Source organism: Raphanus sativus, chromosome 1 (assembly GCF_000801105.2).
Source record: "Raphanus sativus cultivar WK10039 chromosome 1, ASM80110v3, whole genome shotgun sequence".
In the NCBI taxonomy this organism is placed as follows: domain Eukaryota; kingdom Viridiplantae; phylum Streptophyta; class Magnoliopsida; order Brassicales; family Brassicaceae; genus Raphanus; species Raphanus sativus.
In genome coordinates, this window is record NC_079511.1 from 25,900,340 (window position 1) to 25,914,959 (window position 14,620).

Sequence of the window (14,620 nt, forward strand, 5' to 3'; positions counted from 1 at the left end):
ACAGTGATATGAATTATTCTGAATTTACATTTGATGGTGATGAAACCATACTACTAGAAGAGACAAGTATATTACATTTCGTAAGCTAGAGCTATTAGTAATATCCACACAAGCATTTTTACTAAATAAATCACATTGATGGCAATTAGTCAATCAGCAGCACATATATATTGTGTGGTTAACGATTTGTTTTTCTTTTACACAAGATAGATGTGATCAGAATGCATATCATATGTTTTACTAATAATTTATATAACACATACTAATAATTGGTATTTGTTATTAATAGTGATATTCTATTAAAAATATTAAAAGGATACTATTTTAAAAATGATTATTTCGGTATTAGTGATATATTACTATTTGGCGATTTATAAAAATCTAAACTATGACTTTAAATTTGTTTATACAAATTAAAATATAACTCTAAAACTACTCTAAACTTATAATAATGTTTATAAGAAGGTATAAGACAACTACTATTATCATCATGTAAATCATAATATATACTAATAAGCGGTATTTGTTATTAATAGCGTATCTTATAAAAATCTAAATCTTACTTAGACAATCTGTATTTGTTAATGAAAAATATTCTATGAAAAATATTAAAAGGAAACTTTTCTAAAAATTATTAGTTTCGATATTAGTGATATATTACTATTTGGTGATTTATAAAAATTAAAACATAACTCTAAAATAAGTTCTAAATTAATTATTTTGGAAAAGGGGGAAATAAAGTTTGCTAAATATTGACAATTTGGATAAACTCATCTACAGCCGTTAAAACCTGATTAAGATTAAAAAAATCACCAATGACAGTCAAAGTAGCATCATTTTCATCACCACTGTTCAAGTTAAAAAGGGTGAATAGTAATTAATTTATTATAATAGTAGTTAACTTAAATAATTAACTTTTTTCCATTTGGTGATATTGACAAATGTTACATTCATTTACAATGTGTATATAATGGCACCTGCAGCGATTTTGATAATGAAAGAACATTCTCTCCAAGTTTTCTTGTCTTCTAAAAAGTAAAAGATAATCCCTAGATTTTCGCCATTGATGAGCTCTGACCCCTTCAGTCTCACTACTTCCTCCTCTGTTTCCTCTGTTCAAGATCAAGATTTAGTTTAATGGAGAGGAGAAGATCGAAACCGGTTAAGAATCTACCGGAGACAATCCATTCATTGCTCGGTACGAAGTCTTATTTGACATCAGCGTGGGTCAAATCTGTCTGCAACATCGTCAAGAACGTTTCCTCCTCTGAGATTGCTTCGACGTCGAAGGAAGAAGACGACTCTGCTTTCATCCAAGTACAGAGCATCAGAGGTCTTCTCTCGGATTCTTTTCTTTTTTTAGATTTTTTTTCTTTCTTTGGATTTTTGTTCTTCAATTTATTTTATTTTCTTCTAAATAAATTTCTTGTTCTCTTGTGAAAAATTAAAATCCTTTGGTGAAAATCACCTACTACATGCAACGAATATCATCCGTTGGATTAGCTGTTCTCATACTGTGGCGATCATCCAACGGCTATTTCATTATTCGTCCTCACACAAAATTGTAGAATATGAATGGGTCCAATATTGTAGAGAGTCAAGAGTTCAATCGCATAATAATTATAATAGTGATAGTCAAGAAAGATTTGCCAAACCATGGTTTATTATATAGAATTAAGTGTGAGAATATATGTTTTATTAGAATATTTTAGTTCTGATTATTTATTTATGCTCTGTGTCCTCTGTTTGGTTACAGATAAACTCTCTGCATTAACAGTTGAAGCAAATGAGCAGAACAAACGAAGAAGGCAGATTCTTAACGAGTTTTTGGACCTCAAAGGGAACATTCGTGTGTTTTGCCGAGTGAAACCCTTAGACTCCAAAAACTTGAGAGCACCGGTTGCTTCGGATGCAAGAAACGTTATCATCAAGTTAACAGAAAGCAAGAGGAAAACCTACAACTTCGACAGAGTCTTCCAACCTGATTCATCGCAAGGTTAGGTGGCTTTGATCTTCTTTGAGAATTTTCCACTATGACGTCGCTTACACGGCTTGCTTATACATGAAAGTGTTGTTGATGATACTATTCAAAATGTGCAGATGATGTTTTCTTAGAGATTGAACCGGTAATCAAATCGGTTATAGATGGCTACAACGCTTGCATTTTTGCTTATGGACAAACTGGTACTGGAAAAACATTCACAATGGTAAGAAGCATTGATTAATCAGAACATCTCTCTTTGGTTTCATTTCTTGTTTTCTTGAATCTCTTTAATTTTGCAGGAGGGTCTTCCGGAATCACCAGGCATCGTTCCTCGAGCAATCAAGGGATTGTTCAAACAAGTGGAGAGCAGCAATCATAAGTTTGTAATCAAATTTAGTATGCTTGAGATTTACATGGGGAATCTCAGAGACTTGCTTGTTTCTCAAGGAACTAAACCCCTTGGTCCAATACCTCCAAGGTAATCTTCACTGAGAATTGGTTTTTGGACTACATGACTCAGTGTGTTTTGTTTTCCTGTTTCAGTCTTCTGATACACACAGACGCAAAGGGAGAGATAGATATAGAGAACTTGGTGACTCTTAAAGTGTATGACTTTGATGAAGTCTTCAAGTTATACAAAATAGGTTGCAGAAACAGAGCAACTGCCTCCACTAACTCTAACTCTGCATCCAGCAGATCACACTGGTAAGAGAAACTCAAATTATTATTCTTGTTACACATTAATGTCTCTAATCTTGGATTATATAAAAAAAAAAACAGTATGATCCGTGTATCGATTGCTTGCGCTGGAGCTCCTGAGAGACGGCGTGAAACAAACAAGATTTGGCTAGTGGATCTTGGAGGAAGCGAGCGTGTGTTGAAAACTAAAGCCACTGGTCGCCGTTTCGATGAAGGCAAAGCCATTAATCTCTCTCTATCTGCTTTAGGAGATGTCATCAATTCTCTCCAACGCAAGAATCCTCACATTCCTTACAGGAACAGCAAGCTCACACAAGTTCTGAAAGACTCTCTCGGTAACTAACATCTTGATCTTAACTGAAATGTTAATGTTCACTTCTTGAAGTTTGGTTCTTGATTTTTTTTTCAGGGCAAGACTCTAAGACGTTGATGCTTGTTCATGTCAGCCGGAAAGAAGATGATCTTTGCGAGACCATATGCTCTTTAAATTTCGCAACTAGGGCAAAGAACATCCATTTAGGGCATGACGAATCAAAGGTAAAGAACTTGCATAACACGTCGACTAGCTTTATAGCGTTTACACTTTCTGATGGGTTAAATATTCTTTCACAGGAAGAACAAGAGAGAAAGGAGGCTGTGATGATGAATCTGGAGAAGATGATGGAAAAGATAGAGCAAGAACGTGAGACAACGTTAAAAGAGATCAGATCTTTAAACGAGACATTAGAGAAACTCACTGGTAAGCCTCATGGTACTGAAGAAGCAGAAGTAGATGAGATAAGAGAAGAGATTCAAGTTACTCCAAAGTTAAAGAGAAACAAATCAAGACGTGCTTCCGATGTTTTCCCTAGCTTCATGAGACCGACAGCTAGTAGCAGCAGAAGGTTATCAGGGACAGATTTCAGCGTAATCTCTCACGGTCCTGGCCTTAAGTCTAGAAGAAACTCGATGATATCTGTCCGAGCTGAGTCCGTGTGTCTTCCTGTGAAGAAGAACGGATATGATTCTGTGTGTGACTCATCAGAGAGGAGCGTCTCCAAGTCTACTTGTGTAATGCGTCGGAATACAGTAGATGATGCAGCAACGGTTGATAGTCAGGACATTTCTGAATGTGATATCAAGTTGGTTGTGTCTGAGCACAAGCCAAAGGTACAGAAGATGGGCCCCGGATATGCTAAAAAATCTAGTTCTTCAAAGATGGGTGGAACAGAGTTTTCAAAGGTTAACAGTTGGCTTCATTCGCAATCCGCAAGCAAGAATTACTTGCTTGACAAGAAACTACTTCCCAAGACCCCTTCTCCGGTTAAAGCATGCAGTCTAAGCAGAAACAGGTCGTTGGAAAAGTCATCTGCAAAACTGGAAGACATAGAAGAATCCAAAACAGAGGAAACAGGGGTTAAACCTACACCGATGCTTATAGATCTGTTTGAGCTGCAATGTCTCTGTTCTTCCGAAACAGAGGATCAGATTCTGTCCAAATACCCAAATCCTGGCGACGAAGGACTTAGCCAACACATAGACAATAACGTAAGGGAGCAAGGGTCACTTAAGCCAAAATCTCAGAGAGGTTTGGCGTTCCAGGAGGATATAGCTCCACCATTGCTTAGACCACAAGTACTATTGGGCGAGGAGAGAGGTAAACTTATTTGGATCCAAGTTTGTACAAACGCAAACGCTTTTGTGTTCTTTTGTTATCTTTCTGAGATATTCCGTTTTGGTTGCAGGAAGAGCTCAAACGTTTATCCAGAAGCTTCAGGCGTTATGCTTATGCATACTTCTGGTACTAGGGTTTATTGATGTGGGGTATGGTAATGACTTCTTCAATGGGTTAACGAAGTAAAGACAAAGAACCGCAGGAAGTCTTGGTCCCCAAGCAAATGATGGAAGTTTAGATTTTTCAATAGAGATTGTGAATGTATTATTTCTTGAATAACCGGTCAATGATTCTGAGTAAAAGACAAATCAGAAAAGCCTGTCATGTCTTGTTTTATGGGGTAATGTCAAAAGGTTTTATACTTTTATGTCTTTTAGAGGAAATTTTGTCTCCTAGCGTCAGTTTTTTTATGCATTTTTATCAGGAGTCAATGAGGCGTCAGGGATATTCATTGATGTAGGAATCTAGTTGGTCTCGTCTTTTTGTTTTTGGTTGATCTATTAGAAAAAACTCTCTGTTTCAGATGATGTTGGTTTAGGCCCTCTCATGAAATTTTTGGTCAAGAAATGGTGGTCACTTTTCATTTACTATTCTTCTGTTTTGTTTCAATCCTAGCCTCATTGAACAATAGTTTCTTGTGTGAAATGAAGAAGCAAATCTTGATCTGTGATTGTGGTTAATGATAGTGTGTGAAAGAAGTTGCACTGGTTGTATACAAATTACACACTTAAATTTAGTAAAAGGGTTGATTAGCAAACTAATAATACACCTTTACTTTTTGGAGTAGTTAATTAACTTAGGTGTAGCTCATGGCAAGCGGTGATTTACAACCTATGGTGGGAGAGAAATGAGAGGCTTCACCGTGGTGGCCATCGATCCCCTGATCAGATTATTGCAAAGACCTCCATCATCATCAGAAACAGAATATCTGCCTTGAGACCGGAAAGCAACGAACGCGCCAGTGATCTAATGCAATACTGGTTCTCCATTTTCGTCTGAGTATCTTTTGTTCTAGTTTCAACACTGGTTCTATCCTAACTAGGGTTCCTTAATCTCTTTGTCGTCTCGTTGATCTGTTCTAGTTGGAACTTCTACTTAGACAAAGGTTTGGGCTGGGCTTTTGGGTTCTAAATGGGATTCTTTTCTTAGGGCTTTATTTAAAGTGGATGTTGTAATCACTTTTGCTACTTATCTTTTATATTAATGCACAAATCAGTTTAAAAAAAAAAAAAAACTTAGGTGTAGCTTGTAGTCAATGGCAAGCCCTTGACGCAGCACAGAGGATAGTGTTGAGGGGTATGTTGTTCTAGTCCCTTAAAGATTTTTTCTGGTGATAGAACGCCAACATACAACTCCCCTCCCCGCGAGGTATCTCCTTTCCCAGTTCTATTTGCAAGGAAACATAGATTCTTTTGCAAGGTACTGTCATCATATTTTACGCTTCAACTCTGAGTCTCTGACTCAATTTTCTATATGTGAAAAATGGTGAGGCAACAAACATCTCAAAATGAAGAGACGATAAATTTCATACATATTTTTTTGTGAGAAAAAATATAGAAATTAATTCATCAAAACAAGTATATTATTCTGAAAGATATAATTTAGGACATCCTTTTTCAAAAAAAGTTAAAATTATTTCTTGTCAGGCACTAACAACATTTTTTCCGCTTTCGCTCAATTTTCTTGTTGGCGACCCCTAAAATATCTTTCGAGTTATTCTCACAAAAATCAATTTGTATAAACATTTCAGTCGGACAGAATTGTATTGTATCCAAAACATGACATAAAATCATAACTATGTTTTATTCATATGGGAAATAAAGCTTAGTTATAGGAGCCCCTACTAAGCCCTGCACAAGAACGGACTCATCAAGACTCTGAAATTAGCAAAAAAAATCTCAAAAGAATATGGGAAGAAACAAATTCTAGAAAAATGGTAAGCTCAAAATAGATAGAGTAAAAAAAAATAATAGATAAGTCATAAGAGTCGTAGAGGTCAAAACTGAATAGTCCTAATATGGACGACAGGGGGAACGTAATGAGAGGACCTAAAGAAACGAGAAAACAAGAAACTGTATTTGAACAAACTATAAAAACGTCATTTAACAATTGAAGAACAAAAAAAATCAAAATTCAAACCTTAAAAACATAATAAAACCCCAAAACAAACTAACCCATTCGTTTTCTAACACTTGAAAAACAAAAAAAAAAGTTACAAGTTCATTGTTAATGAAGGGTGGGGTTAAACTATGGGCCGTGTGCCTATGTCTAGCGACGGTGACCGTCGTGATGGTCCAAGCGGAGGATCCTTACTTTCATCACGTGTGGAACGTGACGTACGGAACCGCATCTCCTCTCGGTGTTCCACAACAAGTTATTCTCATCAACGGTCAATTCCCTGGTCCTAACCTCAACTCAACTTCTAACAACAACATTATCGTTAATGTCTTCAACAACCTAGACGAGCCTTTCCTAATTACATGGTACTTTTATTCATAATAAACCGTGATCCTTATTTTCCTACCATTGCTAGAGATGTCCATTTAGATAATTCACTTTGATTATTTCCTATATAAAGAGAATCAAAGCGAATTAAAATGGTGAAAAGTTAGAAAAGGTTTTCAAATGTGCAAATTTTTGTTATTCATCACCAGTAATATAGCTCCTTTTGATTCAAAGTTCTAATGCTACCAATAAGGAGCTTACAATTTAGGTTTCATTTGGAAACAAATTATATATAGGAATGGAATCCAGCATAGGAAGAACTCATGGCAAGCAGGGACTGCTGGAACAATGTGTCCTATCCCACCGGGTACGAACTTCACATATCATTTCCAGCCAAAAGATCAGATCGGTAGCTACTTCTACTACCCTACCACGGCAATGCATCGTGCCGCGGGTGCCTTTGGTGGCCTCCGTGTGAACAGTCGTCTTCTTATCCCGGTCCCATATGCTGACCCTGAAGATGACTACACTGTCCTTATCAACGATTGGTACACCAAAAGCCACACTCAGCTCAAGAATTTCCTAGACAGTGGCCGTACTATTGGCCGCCCAGACGGCATTCTCATCAACGGTAAGGCCGGGAAAGGCGATGGCTCTGACCAACCTCTTTTCACATTGAAGCAAGGGAAAACCTATAGAGTTAGGATATGTAACGTGGGTCTCAAGGCATCTCTCAACTTTAGGATTCAGAACCACAAAATGAAGCTTGTTGAGATGGAAGGCTCACACGTTCTACAGAATGATTATGACTCGCTTGACGTACATGTTGGTCAATGCTTTGGCGTGATCCTTATGGCCAACCAAGAACCTAAGGATTACTATATGGTGGCTTCCACAAGGTTTTTGAAAAACGCTTTGACTACCACAGGGCTCCTCCGCTACGAGGGAGGCAAAGGTCTCGCCTCTTCTCAGCTACCCGCGGCCCCTGTTGGCTGGGCTTGGTCTTTGAACCAGTTCCGCTCTTTCAGGTGGAACTTGACAGCCAGCGCAGCTAGACCTAACCCACAAGGCTCTTACCATTACGGAAAGATTAACATCACTCGCACCATTAAGCTCGTGAACACTCAGGGCAAGGTCGACAGCAAGCTCAGGTATGCTTTGAACGGAGTCTCGCACATAGACCCCGAGACCCCGTTGAAACTCGCTGAGTACTTCGGTGTTACCGATAAGGTTTTCAAGTACGACAGCATCTCCGACAACCCTACCTCTGATCAGATCAAGAACATAAAGATAGAACCCAATGTTATCAACGTCACTCACCGCAACTTCATCGAAGTCGTATTCGAGAACCACGAGAGGAGCGTCCAGTCTTGGCATTTGGATGGCTACTCCTTCTTCGCTGTAGCGTAAGTGACACTCTACATCCTTTTTCTTGAGTTATATGTAAACAAAATTACAAACCCTAATTTTAGATCAATTTACAAACCCTAATATCAGTTTCTTTCAATGAACAAAAAGGGTTGAACCAGGGACATGGACACCAGAGAAGAGGAAGAACTACAACCTTCTAGACGCAGTGAGCCGACACACAATCCAAGTCTACCCCAAGTGTTGGGCTGCAATATTACTCACATTTGACAACTGTGGAATGTGGAACATTAGGTCTGAGAATTCCGAGAGACGGTACTTAGGACAGCAACTCTACGCAAGTGTCTTGTCGCCGGAAAAATCTCTCAGGGACGAATACAACATGCCGGAGTCAAGCCTCCAATGTGGTCTTGTCAAGGATAAACCTAAGATTAACCCTTATGCCGGAGCCTAATTTATTTTCTTTTATACTTTTATTTAACAAACAAAAGGAGTTTGGCTTTTCTTTTGTTGGAGCCAGTTTCGAACTGAACGGATTAATTTTATGTTTTTGGGGTCTTTTAATTATTTAATTAAAGTTATTATTTTAATTAAGACGATATCCATGCTATGTACATGAATTAAAATGTATGTATGTTCATCACTTCAGTTTGTCGTCGTCTTCTTATCTATCGGATGCGTTAACTAGTCTTTGACAATTTAATTAATTTAACTAATCAAATGAGCATAAATGATAACTGTTTTTTTTGTACATAGCTAACGATCTGTTTTTTTCTACATAGCTAATGATAACTATATTATTTGTTATTACATTACCGGAATGCTAATTTTTCCTTTCTTCACCAAACCTAACTACTAATATTGAGTTTATTCAAATATCCTATACTGAGAAGTGATTTGTTTAAGTGTCTTCATCACAATCATTCTAACAACTAAATGATGAGATGTCCTACTAAAATAATGATACGGATCCTATATAATTATGATATGGCTTAACACAATTATAATATAAAGTTTCAATTATATAAATTTAAATATAAAACAATAAATATATGGTAGTTACCATAATTAAAAAAATTATAAACGTAATAACTTAAATATTAGATAAAAATTATTATAAACTTACACATTATACAAATTAATAAAATATATTCATTTATTTTATTAGTATTTTATATATTTTAATGTTTCTAACGAGAACATCAATATATGATAAAATTGTAGTGAGATATTGTACTATCACTATATTTTTATAAATAATATAATATTATCTTTCAAAAGTTATTACATGATGTTAAGATTTTTGCAACATGATCAATTTATAATCTTTATATCATATCAAATATAAATATTTATATAAATATTTATACTTTTGTGGAAATCTAAATGATTAAAGCTATAATTAAGTGTATCTATACTATTAAAGAATGATCCTACTTAAAAAAATTAGGATTTTACCCCTGCATTTCAATATATTTACAAATCTGCATTTCAATAGAATATTTTCTATAACTATAGTAATTAATACTTTCCATATTTTGTAAATGATAATAATTTTAATTTCATGCAGTATATACTTTACATTTAATTTAAATATCATTTTTTCATCTATAATATTATTTAAAGATTGGATATGAATATATACATGTAAATTAAAAAAATATTATTATGCTATTTTTTTACATAATAATGATATGGCAATTTTGAGTGTTCAATTTTTTAAAAAACTTATCATAAAATTAAGTTTTAGATCTAAACATAAATAAAAATACAAACTTATCATAGTAACAAAAAAAGAAAATAATATTTTCATATTAATAATAAAGTTTCCTATTACCATTGTTTCATTTTTTCAAATGACATAATACAAATCTCATTAAAGTCTAAATATTTAATTTTTCAATTTTATATAATATTAAAAAGTATAAATTATTTAACAAACATTTCAAATATAATTTTTTTTTGTTTTCAGCGGGTCATCTCATATAGGATCTTAGGTTAATAGCATATTTTTAGATTCTTACTAGGTTTTCTAAGATTATAATTATAATTGTTTTTATTAAATTGAACTGAATTATACACATATCACTGGATTTATCGGTTCAATCATAGGTCTGAGTTGGATATGAAAACACCGCTTGAAAATTAATTATTATAATAGAACAATTTTATTTGAAACACAAATAAAAAACTTTAAAATTATTTATTCTCTAATCAAAATTAAAAATTCAATTAAATTTTATTAAAATAAAAATATACCCGCGCTTTTAAAGTGCGGGTTAAAATCTAGTTATTCAATTAAAGGATAAACCTAATCAAGTTTCTAAATTATTGAATTGCATTTAAAATTAATTGCAGTAAAATAATTTAATTGAGTGATTAGCATTCGATTAATTAGGTTTAATAAGTATCTTTTACAAGTTAAACATTCTTAACTAAAACCAAAAGGGTATAAAACTATTATTTCGAAAAATGAAAATTAATTTATTCAATTAAACTAATTTAAATAAAATCAAGTTAGGAAATTTTTTTAAAAATATATATGTGATTACTTTCTACTTTTAAAATAAATTTTAAACTTAAAATTAAATGTAATAAAGACATATATTAAAGTAAATAAAAATATTTTTAACAGTTATTATTTTTGTGCATGGTGCAGGAAATTATTTAGTTCATGTTATAATCAAAGGAATTAAAACACACTTATATTTTTGTCAAAATATTTACTACTAAAAGAGAGAAATTTGGAAAAATATTTGGTTGTTAGACCATTTGATTAACTAATAATATTTTTGGTCTTACCTTATTTCTCTAACAATAACAGATTATTACTAATAACTATATTAATGGGAAAATGGTCATTTGATTTTTTTTTCTTTTTGCTACAAAATCGCCTACCATATATCGATACACTAAAAACAAAAACAAAATTTGGCCGGTTAGTTTAACTAGTTGCATAGCCCCCGCGCAAGTGCGGAGCCAGGTTCGGAGTTGATGCGTTAAATAGTTTTGTGGACCGATGTTGTTTAGTTTATTTTCTGAAATGGTTGTGTTTCTTTGTTGTCTACAATGATGATGAATGGAACATTGTCCAATAGGTTTAATAGAATTAGTTGATAGAAGAATGGTATAGAATTCATATGGTTTGTGTTTTTCAAAAAAAAAACTAATTTTTTTTTAATTGTCCAATAGGTTTAATAGCGATTTCAACTTCATGAGAGTAGGTTTATGGGTTGACATGTGTTTACGTAGGTAGTTGTAAGTATTTATATTTTTAAAATGAAAGGGAAAATGTATTAAAATTGTTTCATTTTAATTAAAGATTTATTCCATCAAAATTTTTAATTTACACTTAGTTTACCCATAATTAATTTCGAGAATATAGATTTTTAATAAACTGGTCTTTAAATTACTAATGTTAGTATTTTTAAAAAAGATAATATCAAGTTTTATATTTTTTACTGGGCTTAGATAAGTCTTGGACCCAAAAGAAGTTGTAATATGCCGACAAAACTAAGGCTCCAATTGGTAATCATGTTGAATAAAAAAAATATGGTGAATTATTTGTTTCTCAAAAATTATACCAGGTAAGTTAATTTTTTTCCTTCAAATTATTAATAGGTAGATCCAACTCTTTACCACTAAATTCCTTAAAGATGAATGAATTTATAAAGAATTTTTTTCCTATGCAATTTTGATGAGGTACAAAATGAACAAAAATTCTTATTTTTTTTTTTCAATTCCTCAAATGAAATTTTATTTTTCATTTTATTTATTTATTTTATTCATGTAGTGGTCACCAATCGAAGCCTAAGTATTTGATATAGTGTTTACGTACGTCTAAATGGGTTTAAAATGCTTGGGCTTCAATAAAGCTGGACCTTGAATCTGACTGTTGTGAGATGATGAGTAAACGGTGAGGTGGTCGTGTTCTTTTTTTGTTCATTTCGGCGAAGTCGCCACATTTTCCTTTGATTCTGACGGTATTTTGATTTTTTAGTTTGTGAGATTGAGTAACGAATATTGTTGTAAGCGCGATTGAGGAGAGATTGGCTTACATTAGGTTCGTCGGCGTTGGCTATCCGCATTTCCCTTGCTCTTCTTTGCGTATCTGCAGGAATTGTAGTTGTTCGCAGTATTGTTATTCTCTTTGATTCAAGATGTTTCATATGCAGGTGTTTTGGGTGAAGTTTACCTTTACGGTTCGTAATTTCGCTAGAGGAGCCAGTGATCGTTGATGCCGTGCCTGCTCTGAGAAGAGTGTTTCCTCTGTGGCGTTTGTTCCATTCAGTGGCTGTTTCGTCGTTGGTTTTTCTTTTCCTCATTGTGAACTGGTCTGATTTTGCTGTAAAAATATTTGAGCGACTTACTATTGCGGACAAGAATCTAGAGTTCTGATTTACTGTTTTATCGTGTTTTTGATTACGAAACGGATATTTGTGGTTGGAACACTTGAATATAGGACGACATTTATTTTAAATCAATCATTTGTTACGTTATTAGAATATTAATATGATAATCTAGGGAGTAGAAAGTGGGAGCTTTAATAGAATGACCGTTGAGTTGAAGAATTTGTATCATTTTAATTGTAGAGTTTTATTATTATTTTTTTGTTGGTGCAAATTTTTTTTTTCTGAAACCTGTTGGTGCAAAGTTTTAATATTTTTTCCTTCACTATTGTTGCCAATTGTATATGTTGACCTTGAACACTTATAGTAGAAGATTGGATTTTACCAATTGTCATTGTTGTTTCGGATTCACGTGTTTGGTAGCCGTTATAATTGTTTAGACTATAAGCGTAGACGCCGCCGTTTCATCTCTAATAAGAGTAAGCTGTCGGGGTGGGTTGCCGTGTAGAGCCCGTTAAGCGTACTATTTCTTTTTTGAAAATCAATTCTAACCCATGAAACGTTTGCTTGCATATTAGAGGCTTGGAACGGTTTTTCCTGTTAAATACAGAAAGCGAAGCAGAGGTTTTAAAAACAGAGGCATCTGTTTTGTTTTTTTTGTGCAAACATGAAACAAAGGATCTGAGTCTACGCTCAGTAACAACAGGAAACGGGAAATGAGTGAAACAGGAAACGGGAAATGAGTGTCTGAGTTCATTGAGACCCATGATCATCTCAATGAACTCAGACACCAAGAAGTGAAAACACTCGCTACATACAGTGTTGAGCTCATCGAGGTGGCAATGAAGTGCAGACTGCATGTTTTCATATGATTCCAAGTAAACTTTCTTCATAGAGATGTCAAACCCGCTCAATGCGATCTGGATACTTTCCCAGCTTTGCTCAACGACAGTGATGCCTGCAGTGTTGGTTAAATTGTTGAGGACTTTTTTTACCTTTTTTAAACCTCCCAAAACACATGAGCATCACCCCAAAAAGATAGGTTCTTCCTGGATGACCTCTCCTAGTAGCGATCTCAAGGTTGGTGGAGACCTAGGTATTTGTTCCCTCTGTCAAAGAATTCAAGGACGCCTTTTGATGTAGTGAGTATCTAGGTTGGCCACCTTCAAGCAAGAGTTAATCAGAGAGCTGGCTTAGCTTTGGAAGGGTTTTTAACCAAGGAGGAGAGCTTCAGTGATGGTCAATCAGCATTAAAATGGTTCCCTGTTTTTTTGTAAAGAAAATATTGAATTAATCATTAGGTAACATAAAACAACAATGAATTAATCAATTATGAAACAGTACACTCAACTCATTTCATAGGGGAAAACCTAACCTAAACAAAACAGTCTAAAGCTTAATCAATGCTGCACAACTTGAGAGCATACCGAAAGGTTGAAAGAAATTTAAAAGATTTCTTACGGTTTGATTAAGAGCCGGGCCACAAACCTGGTGGTGGCTGCATCGTTCCTAAGATCGGACCCCTGCACAAAGTTTATTTCACCCACAACATCTGCGATTTGAAAGATACGTTACCGACAGAGGAATATGATAGAAATTTAAATGGCGAAAGAGAATAAAACAGATCGCAAGCACTTGAAGTTGGTCGTATACCGGAGAGCTAAGTTTAAGAGGCAAATGAGAGCTAACCTATATAAAGGAGGGGAGAAGGCCTTATGGGAAACAGAATCGCTTCGATGACAAACAACGTGCACGGAGGAGGCCAAGAGATCGAGTTACTAAATTAAATTCATCGGGAAAGGAAGCGCCTCTCTGTGAAAGAACATTCTCGATGAGAAAAAAAAACCTAGCCGACGTTCAGACAAATATGCAATGGGCCAAACCAATAACATCAAAAGAAACCCACACAAAACAAAACATGGTTACGAATCCAAATCAAAGCCTACTTGAGACATGGGTTTAAAACAAAAAAGAAAAGGCCCACTGGACAGAAAAATAAAATAAAAACGGACACGTGTCTCTTATACAGGAGTGATACTTCCTCATTATATTATAGATTATAGATTACGATTACAAAATACAGAAGCAAGTTCATGTTTACTCATTTCAGATATTTATTGA

The 14,620-nt window shown here is 34.4% G+C and overlaps 2 protein-coding genes and 1 long non-coding RNA gene across 3 annotated transcripts; 2 read left to right on the forward strand and 1 right to left on the reverse strand.

The window, feature by feature from the left end:
• Positions 1-967: 967 nt before the first annotated feature.
• LOC108820414 (kinesin-like protein KIN-14T) lies at positions 968-4,732 on the forward strand. Its single transcript, XM_018593379.2, has 9 exons — positions 968-1,333; positions 1,757-1,996; positions 2,101-2,207; positions 2,284-2,462; positions 2,528-2,689; positions 2,765-3,018; positions 3,093-3,220; positions 3,296-4,319; positions 4,408-4,732. The coding sequence occupies exons 1-9, from the start codon at positions 1,138-1,140 to the stop codon at positions 4,521-4,523; spliced, it is 2,406 nt and encodes an 801-aa protein (XP_018448881.2). The 5' UTR covers positions 968-1,137; the 3' UTR covers positions 4,524-4,732.
• Positions 4,733-6,469: 1,737 nt separating this feature from the next.
• On the forward strand, positions 6,470-8,744 carry LOC108820490 (L-ascorbate oxidase homolog). Its single transcript, XM_018593474.2, has 3 exons — positions 6,470-6,820; positions 7,079-8,188; positions 8,301-8,744. Exons 1-3 carry the CDS (start codon positions 6,567-6,569, stop codon positions 8,602-8,604), a joined length of 1,668 nt encoding a protein of 555 aa, XP_018448976.1. The 5' UTR covers positions 6,470-6,566; the 3' UTR covers positions 8,605-8,744.
• Positions 8,745-13,077: 4,333 nt separating this feature from the next.
• On the reverse strand, positions 13,078-14,349 carry LOC108850079 (uncharacterized). The gene is made up of 3 exons (XR_001949256.2): positions 14,189-14,349; positions 13,961-14,051; positions 13,078-13,762 (listed from the first exon to the last, which is right to left on the reverse strand). It is a non-coding gene; the product is annotated as an uncharacterized LOC108850079 (long non-coding RNA).
• Between the last annotated feature and the right edge of the window lie 271 nt (positions 14,350-14,620).

Bases quoted from the DNA above. Each gene is read 5' to 3' on its own strand.
- LOC108820414 (XM_018593379.2), top strand. From the start codon at position 1,138: ATGGAGAGGAGAAGATCGAAACCGGTTAAGAATCTACCGGAGACAATC. The intron at 3,221-3,295 runs GTAAAGAACTTG...ATTCTTTCACAG, and splicing joins TAGGGCATGACGAATCAAAG to GAAGAACAAGAGAGAAAGGA. The intron at 4,320-4,407 runs GTAAACTTATTT...TTTTGGTTGCAG, and splicing joins ACTATTGGGCGAGGAGAGAG to GAAGAGCTCAAACGTTTATC.
- LOC108820490 (XM_018593474.2), top strand. From the start codon at position 6,567: ATGAAGGGTGGGGTTAAACTATGGGCCGTGTGCCTATGTCTAGCGACG. The intron at 6,821-7,078 runs GTACTTTTATTC...AATTATATATAG, and splicing joins GAGCCTTTCCTAATTACATG to GAATGGAATCCAGCATAGGA. The intron at 8,189-8,300 runs GTAAGTGACACT...ATGAACAAAAAG, and splicing joins TACTCCTTCTTCGCTGTAGC to GGTTGAACCAGGGACATGGA.